General features: G+C 40.5%; 1 protein-coding gene across 2 annotated transcripts; it reads right to left on the bottom strand.

Moving 5' to 3' along the window:
* Positions 1-2: 2 nt before the first annotated feature.
* On the bottom strand, positions 3-12,296 carry RB195_005958 (uncharacterized protein; the record flags this gene model as incomplete). 2 transcript variants are annotated; one of them, XM_064178785.1, is made up of 12 exons in its annotated part: positions 3-102; positions 207-338; positions 1,347-1,485; positions 3,624-3,700; positions 3,754-3,886; positions 4,977-5,098; positions 5,896-5,994; positions 6,060-6,165; positions 6,629-6,805; positions 10,206-10,307; positions 12,011-12,069; positions 12,250-12,296. In XM_064178785.1, 12 exons carry the CDS (start codon positions 12,294-12,296, stop codon positions 3-5), a joined length of 1,293 nt encoding a protein of 430 aa, XP_064035796.1. The 2 variants fall into 2 exon arrangements, with proteins under 2 accessions (XP_064035796.1, XP_064035797.1); XM_064178784.1 differs by lacking the exons at positions 12,011-12,069; positions 12,250-12,296 and having other exon boundaries at positions 10,206-10,284.
* Between the last annotated feature and the right edge of the window lie 565 nt (positions 12,297-12,861).

The raw sequence follows: 12,861 nt of genomic DNA, 5'->3' as shown, positions 1-12,861 counted from the left end.
TTTCATACGTAATCTTTCCCAATCACTTCTTTTTGAGCGTTCGATGTGTAGTACTGCTCGTTGGTCACCTGTTGATCGTACCTCAACCTTCCGCAAAGTGTTCTGCAACGAGTGTTTTATTGTTGATCGGGGCAAGTGCAATTTTCCTTTCTTCATTATCCTAATAAATATTGTGTTCTTACGAGATTAGTGCAAATTATATGGACCTTCTGATGAGCAGTCGGAATTCCCGCATTCGAAGATAACAGAGTGGTTGAAGTAGTGAGTGAAGAGAAATAAGAAGGTAGCATATGTATTTGAGGTTCACGAGATCTCGACGTCGAAATCCATTTGAATTTCTGAAAAGGGAGACATGGAACGAATGCATGCACTTTCCATTTTTGTTAACAGATAGGGTATATATTTTTACATACTAGAGCGAATTCATTTTTCACCGAGCTAGCGAGAACAAATATTAGGTTTTTTTTTAGTACAGTGCTTATATTGCTAACTCCAGTAAGTTGGGGACATATGAAATAGGAGTTACGACAACGCCCTTTTCAAAAATAAGTTAAATAATCGAGAAAAAGACGCCACAAAGGATTTCTTTACGACTGATGCACTCAGAAATTCTTGAAACATTGGGAGCACTGTCCGAGTACCGTTGGTGTATAACAAACAGAAAACAATTCAAGAAATTAACCCCTTAACTTTTGAAATATGCGCATATTCAACAACCTAAAATTGTGCGCTGAAAAATCAAACAACGCAAATTCAGAGATGGTCACTAGTGATAGCGATTCTCGTACAATTGAGAGTAACCATTTCTCGGATTCATCTGCTCCATCTTTATCCATCTTTATCTCACATCTAAAAAGGAAAAACAATCACTTCACTACGTAAGCTGTAGTCATTTAATGGACCGTGGTGACGTAAACACGTTCGTTTCTGGACGGTCTGTGAGATAGCTCTTAAGGATCTTCACAAATCCACTATCGGGGTGTCGGATTTGAACTGGTGAACATTCTGTTCAGAAACGACGAGAACAGAAGGCTCTCACATACACTTTGAAAAAAAAAACAAAAGATGACTATTTAGGGACCAGCTAGGAATCCTTCGAAGCAATCGACAAACCATCCCACAACTATTCCCTCATGTTACCTTACCATGAGTGAATCCGACAAAAAACGTCGATTTTTACATTAAGTTGGTCACTTAAGTGAGAATAGAATATTTTCAGTCCCCTTATCCCCTCGGGTATAATGCATTTCAAGTCACAAGTGACAGTGGTGTTTTCCTTTATTTCAGTGATTTCTTTGAATATCCGCTTGAACAGAAAAACTTCTCTTTGAAAAAGAAAAACTCACTCAGCAATATTGACAAGTTGCAACACTTGTAAAGTGGCGTAGGCAGTCAGGTAAACAGAGTAGACACCGATTACGGTACCGATAACTACGACGTATTTGTGTCGCTTCAAGACGTGCTTATTATCCAAACGTCGCTCTCCTTAACATAACGTAAATACATCACTAAAGTCTACTTTGTCAACACTGTAGATTTCAATGAGTTATGAATGGGTTGTTTATGGAGTGTTTTGTTTCTGTAAGCGCGTTTACGCAGTAGAGTGGAAGTTCGGCTTTGCTTCAACTTTGAAATAGCAATTATTCGTAGATTCAGTAAGTGAAACATGCAGCCAGGATTGTTAATGATGTACTATCACCGGGGAAGTTTCGACGTCAGAGCTCGAAACCCTTAGAGCCACTTCAGAACGCAGAAAAGCAAGGACGTACGTAATCCACCGTTCAAAACACATAATTAGAACACGAATTGTGATTCAAAAAGAAATTATAGCTTTGGAAACGGAATCACAGTTAAAGGCATCACCCCGCGAGTCTGTGGTGGTGCGGATTTCAGATGGAGAGTTCCTATACGAGGTCGTAGATTATGGAGAGGAGGGTGATTCCGGCCATTTCTTCCTAATTGCCGTAAAAAACGGCCCGGAAGATACGGCGCGTGCACAAGGCTGGCGCGCTCCAATCGAACTCACTGTAGAAAATAGTGCGCCAGAACGCCTGAAGCTGTATCTTCCGGGCCGTTTTTTTACGGCAATTAGGAATAAATGGACGGAATCACCCTTCTCTCCATAATCTACGACTACGTGTAGGCATAGCCCACCTGAAGCTCGCACCACCCCAGATTCGTGAGGTGATGCCTTTAACAGATTGACGGCTAAGAGCTGAGATGGAGATGCTAGCGGAAATCCGGCAGCATAGTATTCGCTGGTAGCACAGCGCCACATACATATCTATGACAACCCTTAAATCAAAAGACCCCAAAATACGCAGCCAACTTGGTGGTCACCCTTCTCTGCTTCGTTTTCAGTTCAAGAGTTTTCTCTTTATCAAAGATGTCTAACTTAGGATAACAACGAGTTAATCAAATCTTCCTTGTATTTGAGTTTACCAGCGTCTTCTCGGTTTATCAAAGCACATGTTATCTACTCCACGAAACTGTGTCAGAGAAATCCGAAACTCGGGATTCAGGATCGATACAGTATCGCTCTCACGATCATGTTGCAGAATCCCTGACATGTAGCTATGAGGGCATCAGAGCCTTTTGAATAACGGTACAAACTTTCAAAACAGAAGAAAAGTGGCGAGCGCATCGCCGTAACTGAATGTACGATGATCTTGTCACAAACCCTTCGCGTTTTTTTTTAATCTAAATGGTCAAATGCGGATAGCGTTCTAAATAAACACTACGACGAAAGCAATTATATTGCAAAGGGATTTGCTCTAACATCACTTTTATCTTCAATTATGAAACTTGCATAATATTTGTTTTATCAATAATTTTAAACGATGTCGAGATGGAAGATGTGGAAGTAGATGAATGAACTCCAAACACGGTGCTGGTAACAGAAAGGAGGAGTCAACAAGGTTAATGTGAACGGTTTAAGTTAACTAGGTTGGTTTTCTATTCCCATCCAACTCGTAGTATGTTCAGGAGAGTGGATCGCGGAGGACCCTATTTTATGCCGAAAAAGGAGGTGATATCGAATCTTTAAGCGTAATAGAACACAGCTTACAACCCCGTCTCTACCATTCGCCTAGCAAACTAATCCATGCAGGTTGCGGCAGAATGTACTTCAATTCTAAAGGAATACCCTTCTAAAGGCATTAGAGTGCGAATTCTCTGCACTGGCCTTCCCCACCCATTTGACAATAGCCTCAAAAATATTTGACAGTCCATTCAACCCTCTATATCTGCTTTGCAGTCACTCATAATTATCATTTAAAGGCATCACCCCACGAATCTGAGGTGGTGCAGATTTCAGGTGGAGTATTCGTATACGGGATGGGAGATTATGGAGAAGGGGATGATTCCGTCCATCTCTTCCTAATTGCCGTAAAAAACGACCAGGAAGATACGGCTTCAAGCGTTTTAGCGCACTATTTTCTACAGGGAGTTCGACTGGAGCGCGCCAGCCTTGTGCAGCGCCGCATCTTCCGGGCCGTTTTTTACGGCAATTAGGAAGAAATGGACGGAATCACCCCCCCTCTCCGTAGTCTCCCATCCCGTATATGAATACTCCACCTGAAATCTGCATCACCTCAGATTCATGGGGTGATGCCTTTAATTACCGTCTTCGGATCGATCTTTGAGATGCTCCAGTTCTGCATTTTGTTTGATCTCCGCCTTCACAACACCGGACACAACCCTTAAACAGCTAAACTCATCGGAATGAAATAAAACTGAACGAGCATCCCTTACCTGAGGAGGATACTGTAGGCGTATGCAGTTACAGCAAGACATACAACACAAAATACAACAATACCCAAATAATAAACAAAATGAGCTGAGCTCGATGATTCAAGTCGATGGATGCAGGAAGCGGTGGAGTTTGCTAAAAAAAAATGCATTTTTCTTAAATGAAGGGAAACTTACAGGAATGTTCAATCATATAATGAGAGCAAACAAGAAGTGTTTATGTTACCAGGCAGTTAGTGCGGCTCCTTCAAAAAAAAGCCAGTTGCCCCACTCTCTTCTGAGCGGAAAATAGTTCAACAAATTCGATATTTTGTCTATTCGCAAATCGAGAAATATGACTCAGAAGCTAATAGAATTGTTTCTGGCACGGTTCTGTTTGTGTAGTATCGTTGCTTTAGATAAGAATCAAAAAGTACATGTGTACGAATTTTCGTTTTCCTCCCTACAAGTCTCATTTTCAATTGTCGAGAAAAAGTGAAAAATGAAAGTGTTTCTTAGAAAGTATTCTTTAATTCTCTAATTTCTATTATATGTGGCAAATTATTGTCTGTAAGTTTATGGGAAAAAAGCTGATATGTAGTGTCAGGCGCTGCAGGAGCAGCCAGGGAGTTCAGAAATGGGTCGAGTACACGGCACGAGTATCATCAAATCGATAGATCAGAACGCCTAACCATCGACGCTGCTTCCATTTTATTTAATTGCTGTACGCGTCGCAGATTCTGGATAGTAAGTGGAACTTCACGGGAAAGCGCAGTGCTTTCGTATTTACTGAGCTTTTTTTCAAAGATAGACCCAATTTGAGCAGTTTGACACCATGGGAATGATTTCCACTGTACAGATGTGAGTCTAACAAACGGAGGGTTACACAACGGGAGCGAGTGACGCCATACGCGACTGTATAAAGGGGGATTGAACGGTAAATTTCAAAATTTTAGTCAATATATCAACATATATTATAAAGTTGGCCAATAATTTCTAGTCTGCTTCAAAAGTTGCTAGTTTCAGAGAATCTTGGAAAACATTTATAGGAGTATGCGGGGACAAAGCGTGCGCAAACCGCGCCGTGCTTCTCTTCTATGGAATAATCATGTATCCCTAACCGCGTATTGATTCGATTTCGTAGTTTCTCCGAGACACTCACACAACAATGTTATCAACTTGAGAATTTTGGTAAAAATGGAAGAATGTTGTGGTTTAGAACAACTGTTTCACTTTTTGAGACTGACCGTTAAATGTGCATTCGTCGTCTATCCAGAGGCTGCGATTCTGGAGACCAGCGACCATATTAGCGAAGGTCATGCTTGACGAGACAATCCAAATGCACAAAATTAGAAGCACCACTCGTTTCCTGGAATAGGTTAACAGGTCAAAGATCAGCAAGGACTGTTGCTGTGATTCTTGTTCTCCTAAGACGTTTTAGTACGGCTAGCTAGAAAGGTCTCAAATGATAGGTCTGAGGAAGATTAGTGATAAATTCGCGTCTAATACGGGTTCTTAGGGGTGCGTGCAGTGTCCACCTTTGTCAACTGAGCACTACCATCTTTTCCAAAACTGGTTAAAAACGAAAAACATTTATCTTACCGCAGCCAAGTTCACCAGTTTAATGAGAATTAGTAAGTAGATTTAGAAAAGAGTAAATTGACGGATATCAGCAGCGGAAGTAGTTGCAAAGAAAGCGGGCTTAAAAATAGCTTGGCAGCTACGCTGAACTCAAAGTTGGGAAGTGATGCATAAATGAGGTGTGGCTCCTCACTTTCGCCTTTCATGGTTCTCATAATATACTGGAAGTCCCATGGTGACGTACTGCTGTTCGCATCTCAGAATAGATGAGATCTCTCGTGATATACCATGTTTTTGATCTGTTTCAGAGAAACTGTCTGACACTTCGTGCCCCCAGATTTTTTCACTTGCAAACGTATGAAGAATAGTCAGAATTTGAGACATTCAATTATCTCAGACTGTTCACCCTTTGATTATGATGCACTAAAGCCAATGCATCAAAATACTGTTTCTCGCCGCAATTTCTCTTTAATTCGCCCTGAAGCAAGCATGCGGAAGGTCGAGGTCGTTTGTTCAGCGCGAAAGTAATTCAATGGCGATAAAACGCAAATTCACGGAAAATCCCCAAATGTTTGTAGAAATCACCTCGTTATCAGAGTTGAATACCGCAATGGGTAGCAGATGAACACGTACTCGTTTAGTGTGATGCATAACAAATTGAGAATCGTCGCCAAATTAGTGAATCTGGAAATGATGGAATCAGATGATGATGAATCTCTGGAAAATTGCAAGAAAAAGCGCTGGCCTACCTTAGAAGGACACCGCTATACTGATCAATTCGAATCGATAACAGTGATTGGTCCGAATTCAGGTCTGTTTTCAGTAATTTAATCGCAAATAAAATCGAAGAAATGCCTAGAAACGAGTGCTCTATAGAAACTATAATAGCAATTAACCCAAATTAATACATGCAGCTGCTAGTAACGGAGCGCTTGCGTTCCTAATCCGTAACAACGTATAAGGGATTTTCCTAACTATCGATTGGTTTATCAACACCAAGAGGGAAGAAATGTGGTGCTACTGCTACTATTTGCGAAGCGATCACGTTTAGGAGTATCAACAACTCGTCCCTGAATCTGAGCTCAGGCACGAGATGCTTATTTCTAAGCTCTGCAGAGCAGTAGCTCGCATGGCGGTTGGGAAAGTCCCACGTTTCACGCCCGTTATTAGGGAGCTGATAAGGAACCAGTATTATTGTGAACGGCGAGAGTACCGGTTCTCCATCTAAGTTTCTGTAGATGAGCAGCAATATGAGGATTGAGGAAAGAGAAAGAAAGTTAAAATGGAAAAAAAAATCCGAAAATTGATGACTGCCCACCTTTGATAGTGTCAATAATGGTGAAATCGAGGATCATGATATAAAAAGCATGGGAAAATGCTTTTCTCCTTCTTGCCAATAGGGAACAGAGAAGCAGTGAATTGATGCAAATTGCCAGTGTCCCGAGGATCACATATGAAATTCCAAATCCTCGCGCAGTCGCTTCCCAATCCCACGCTGAAAACAACGTAGTTTTTGAACCATCTAGACTTCCTTTTAATGAGAAATTCTGCGCTACTTTCACCGTCGATCGTAAAAATAGAAGAACGTCCCTAGTCTAACATCTACGTAAGTGCAGCAGAGGAAATAAGTTTGTAGCTATAATTAGAGAGTGACGAATGGAACGACTATAAAAAAGTTTCTCAAGGAAACCTTGAAGAGTCTGGCTTCACGTGCACTTTTCAACATCGATGCACGTGAGACATCACAGGTATCCACTCCGCTGAATGTATAAAAACCAGCTATTGCATGCTGCGATGGTGTGGCTCTTTAAATTTCAGATGACATTTGAAAGCTAGGTCCATGGAAACATGAGTGAGATGTAAACAAGCTAACATTTGCTACTCTACATGATTTGACTTTGAGAAGTCGCTGTTTATAATTTGACTCTTGAAAAAAAAGAGGAAAAAGAAGGGGCATCGTTATCTAATATCTGATAATCGCAAAGACCAAGTGACATGAAAAATTTCCCGGAACGCTGTGCGATCTACGGTATTAGAAAAGATTCTGATGGTGTTTAACTGAAGAAATGAGATCAGTTGGTGAGTTCCAGCTGACCTGACGTGGTTGACTGCGGGTCCAGAAGACATTATTTGAATCCGCAGATGGGATGTTCTGAGTGAAGAAAGAGCTCAACTGACTGATTTCCTCAAGAACGATCACCATCATCTTTCGTCAGTGTACCCGTCGCGGCACAGTTCCATTTGTGGATAAAGGCCTTCAGGACCGCAGTCTATCATGTCTGCTCTCTCACACTCGACTATACACTCAGTTAATAAGTTAGTACTCAATTTTAGTCAGAAAAATGAGAGCTCCCCAGAAGCAAAACTACCTAAATATTCATTTGTTTATTTTTTTGTTAATTATTAATTCAATTTATTATTATGTTAAAATTACTACCACTGTACTTATTTGATGTAATGTTTTCTTGGTTTAAAGGTTTGCATTACAGCTTTTTCTGTGAATAAGGAATTAGTGGCTTTTGAGGCGACCAAAGTTGGCGCGTTTTTCTTTCAATTCGCAAATACAACATTAATCTCCTATTGATTTAAGTGAATAGGATCTATGTTAGATTTGCCTGTAGGATATCATAATCAGCTAATTCTTCTTAGAGGTCCCATTAAACTGGATCTGTAGCAAATGTCGCGTTTAGCTCTCGTCAAAACGCACAAGAAACGATTGTCGAGAGGAAGATATGCAGGTTGCAGCTTCCCTGAATACATCTGATTACGCCGTCTGGGAAAAATACTATCAAAATGCAGCAAAATTAATATCCCTACAGACAACGTGTGAACGGTTCAGCATGTTTCTGAGGTATAATAAAGTTTTTTTTTTTACTGATAAAGTAGTTCTGCAAGCGCTTAGGGAATCACCCCAATTTCGATAGGTAATTTGTTCGTGAATAGTGGGAAATCTTTTGAAAGAATGGGACTCTGATGAAGCACGGCGTTCACTTGGTTGCCACGCGTACTTCGGAATACTACATTCATGGCTTTTCATGGAGGGATCGACGGATGGATGCGTCAGGTGTCACCTCGAAGCATCACTTTTTACGATACTATGGTAACCCGTCTTGTGGGGAATAGGCTTTTAGGACAATTTGTCAAGGAAAAAACAACAGCAGAAGAACGAAATACGAACCAAGCAACGCACTATCAAATTAGCGACTCAGATATCTTGAGAACAGTTCTAATTCCAAATTCCAGCAGGTTAGTCTGACCGAGTCCAATTCAAATAAGTGTATCTCAAACCTGAAGTCAAGCCTAAACGCTTGACTTCAAGAGCGCCTAAAGCTCACCTGGCATAAGTGTCAAAATCTGAAGTAAATAACGGACGAATCTCACACGACTGTCCGGCTTATTTCATCTGAAGTTAAGTGCACGGGTTTTGAATCTTCCCCTAAAAAATTGACGCAAGTTTTCTTGAAGCTCATCTGGAAGTTAAGCACTTTTGGTTAAGCATTCCACTTTATCCACTTTTAGTTCCGGACAAAGTGTCTCACAAAATTCCCGTTAGCATTTGTGGCTGTTTTTGAAACTAGTTCAAAGAATCAATCAAAATCAAGCGCTTTCATAGAATCACAAAAATTCGTCCTACTTCCCAGCTCCCATTTCCTAATTTTTGATTCCCATCCACCTTTTTTAAAAAGTTGGTTGCCTTTTCTAGAGGAGTGAATTCTGAATTTTAGGTAATGCCGCATCGTCATTGCAAGGAAAAGAGGCAAGAGTTCGTCTGTTTATGATTTTTGATCAAGAAAGGACCCGATTTGCTGGCACACGAACTTTGTAAGAGAGAAGAACCCTGGCACTAATGAGAATAAACGTTCCATAGAGAGCAGGACGACATTGTGAGATTCACTGTGATAGTCGGGTGTCACCTAGTGCTCCGCTCTACGCAGTGGCGTTAAAGGCCGTCGGCGCGATAAGGTAACATGTGCGGGATATTATGGAGCCGAACTTGTTGTTATATACGGTAGTAAGCGAGTATCGAAAAAAAACTCCCATGGCCGCTTAAATTTCGTTCGAAAATGCACGTAGCTCCGAGAGGACCAGTTCATAGCACTACCGCATTCCGGCATATTCACATGAATGACCATGCGTGCGCGTTAGGGTGAACAGCGATGGATCGTGCTTTGAACTCGCCCACTTGGACAAAAAACTCACAAGTCATCCCCCGACTTTTTGAATGTTTTCGAGCAATTTACTACCGATAACTGACTTGGCTGAATTATCAGCAGCAAATCCCTCGAATTTGTTTAATTAATTTCTACTTAATTATACTCGCTGAATTAGTACACACGAAAAAAAGCCTTCATTCTCAGGACTCCTTATTTTTGCGAATGCTGTTTTTAATCGCAACGGCCACGTGTTTCATATAGCATGAAATGAGTAGTCACATAATCGTATCACACAATTACACGACTCAAACCAAGAACGAGAGTGGATACTGTAAGTTACGGAGGGGTGAGTTGAGTGTTTGCAAGTGCTGCACATTGTCGTTGCATTCACGATGCTCAACAAGGAATTGGCACGATTTTTTTCTGCAGAACATTGCTTATGATCACAAAAATTTACTAGAAAATACAGATAAAAAGTGAAAAAGAAAAACTAGAAAAAATCACATGTGGAACTTCTTAAACGTGAATGTATTCACTCGTAGTCCAGTAAGGTAAAACAAGGCGATCATGGAAGTGAACAATTCGCGAGCCGACGCTCGGATTCAAATGGATGAAAACGGAAATGCGGTGTTTTACATTGTACTACAGCTGAAGCAGAAACTCAGCGCACGTCTCAAGCCTTTCCCATAAAATTGGAATTGGAATTGGAATTCGCAATTTTCGTGCAAAATCTCCACCTACCATGGTTTTCGTAAATCTCAGCGCGACCAGCACGCAACCATCTGGCGAAGTCTTCCGCACTGAAATTCGAAGCATCCATTCGATTATGTGTTCTTGTAGCTTCTGGAATGGGATATTTTCTACAGAAAAAACGTTCTAAAATAGACACATTTTTGGACGACGAAGTAGAAAGAAGGACGAAGAAATGCGAGAGACACGTAGCAAAGACTAGCATATTTTGGGATTGCCAAGGACAACAGACTTAAAAGCGAATGATGATAAAAATGAGACTGACACTGACAAGTGCACGCTTTCCAAATTTATTTTGCATAGGTTGTCGAGAAAAAGGCTTTTATTGTAAAGTGAGTATATAAAAACGTTGAACCAGAAGCAGAAAGAATTTGTGACAGATTTTGGCGTCGTTTTCCGATCTCAAAGAGAAGTTGGTTATATTCATATATTAACAATCGCTTTAGAAGTGAGAAGATAGGGTAAGAAGTGGTTTTCCAGAAGGACAGAGGTGACAGTACCCCGCCATAACCCCTTCTTTTTAAAGAAAAACGGGTGGAATTCCATCCGAAGGTGCGTTTGATATTCTAATACATTCACACTCAATTAAGCATTGAATCTACAGCTGTGTCCGGAAAAAAGTTATTTCATATTGGAATTCTTACTATTGATAGTTCTTAGTCGAACAGAATTTTCTCTCAATGAGAACAAAGCTGGGAAAAACTAAGCATTTCTTATTTCTTTACAAAAAAGAGAATTCAATCCAGAGATTTCGGAATTGTGCCAATGACGTCTAGAAGGCGTCCCAGTTACAACAGCATGGGCACAGAAATGAAAATGGCACGTTTCAGATTTCCGCTCATCTTCGGTAATGGACACGTCAGCAAAAACTGGAAGCAGTTTCTTGGAAGAGACAGAAAATTCGGATTTTCGTTGTCCACACGAGACTGAAAATATAGAATTCTATGAGAAACAAGTTTACTCCTCCTTATGTTTGCGACCTTTAAATTACGACCATGACACTAGAAATTAAACGGGGAGAGTGAGACTACGATTTATGTTATCATTTCTATTATTTAGTTCGACTGGGTACAAATAAAATAAGCTCCGGACTCTTTTCTAAAGTTTCTTTTTGATACACGCATATTTCTCGTCTTAGTAACAAGCAACAGATCATAGGGACGAGAATTTATATAAAAGTGAAGACAAACTGAGAAACGGAACCAGCCAACTACAGACTAAGCTCAAACTTGTGCGCACATTATTACCTGCCTCGAAAGATCCGTTCCAATAGGACAAAGTGAAAGTGCTGCAGAGGACGAAAACAGAAGCGTAAAGAAGCGAGTAGAACTGCAGGAATTTTACGGGAAAACGAAGGATTAGCACATCGTTGCGGTTGCTCACTGAACCGAGTGCGACCAGGTCGATCGGAGGCGCAAACCTCTGCTCACTTAGATGATTACTTTCTCTCATTCACGCTGAACAATGCGCTAAGGACTATATTTAGTTACATGCTAAGATTCATCCCTTACCTGCGTCAGAAAAAGAAATATCTCCGTCGCGTCTTTCTCTGAGATGTAAATAGCAGTCAACCGCATTTAATTATGTGCCGCAAACTAGTAATCACAAGATTTAACGAAACAGCTCGAGCGAAATCTGATTCTTTGCGAAGTTATGAGTAGAAAGTGAGCGGCGGTGAGGAAACAACAGAGCCGAAACATGAGATACTAGGAGAAAACAATTCTAAAGCATGAAAAACTAGGTGCTCTTACAAGAAACCACTGAAAAACAAGAAATGTTAGACTGCATCTCGCTACCTTGGTACTGCAACCTTCTCCACTTATGACGAAGAAAGGTTGACAGAAGAGGTTGACAACTGAAAAAATACGGAAATGATAGAACTAAAAAGGAAAACGTAAAGAAGTCCTTGAAATTAGGAGAGCTCAAACAAAGTCCGGATAACGGTATGCAGATAATGATAAAAGCTTTTTTTTCTTCTCGACTTTGCAGAAACGAGAAGTTCGGGCATTAAATCAAGTCTTTAAAACAAAAACACCACATAGAAAACTCGTCCGTTACAGTTAGCTCGACCTCAGAATTCATCTATTCGTAACATACTAATGTGAGATGTTTGTACAATAAAAAATGTCTTTGCTTCGCGATTCTCACTAAGCAGGTGAGCAAACAATTTTAAAAAACGATAATAACTCAATGCCAACGCTAATAAACCTCGGAGTGATAAGAACGGAAGACCCCAGGACGTTCAACGAAAGATGTGTCAACTGAAGGAAATCAAGAACTTTTATACTAAAGTTTAACTTGTATTAAAGATCTAAAGAGCTTTCAACTTGAAGACTTTTTCAATTCAGGTTACCTCTGAATCTACAAAAACAAGAGAAAAGAAAGTAAAGGAGAAGATGTTCATGAAAAATATCGAAAACGAAGGCGAAATGAACTGCATTGGAGTGCGACGAATTAAGTAACTACTAAAATTACTTAAAAATCAGGGAAACGAAGGTGCAGAAACTACAGAAAGAGGCGGCAGTGGAGTGCGGTGAACTTTTGAACGGTCCCTCAGATGGCTAGACCTTGAACGAAAAATTTGAGAACTGGTACGAATGAGCAACTCAAGAAACGGGACCTCAAGTAACCAATTGCAGCTATTGGC

Source organism: Necator americanus, chromosome I (assembly GCF_031761385.1).
Source record: "Necator americanus strain Aroian chromosome I, whole genome shotgun sequence".
Classification (NCBI taxonomy): domain Eukaryota; kingdom Metazoa; phylum Nematoda; class Chromadorea; order Rhabditida; family Ancylostomatidae; genus Necator; species Necator americanus.
Note: the sequence above shows the minus strand (reverse complement) of the source record. Positions and strands in the feature narration are given on the sequence as shown.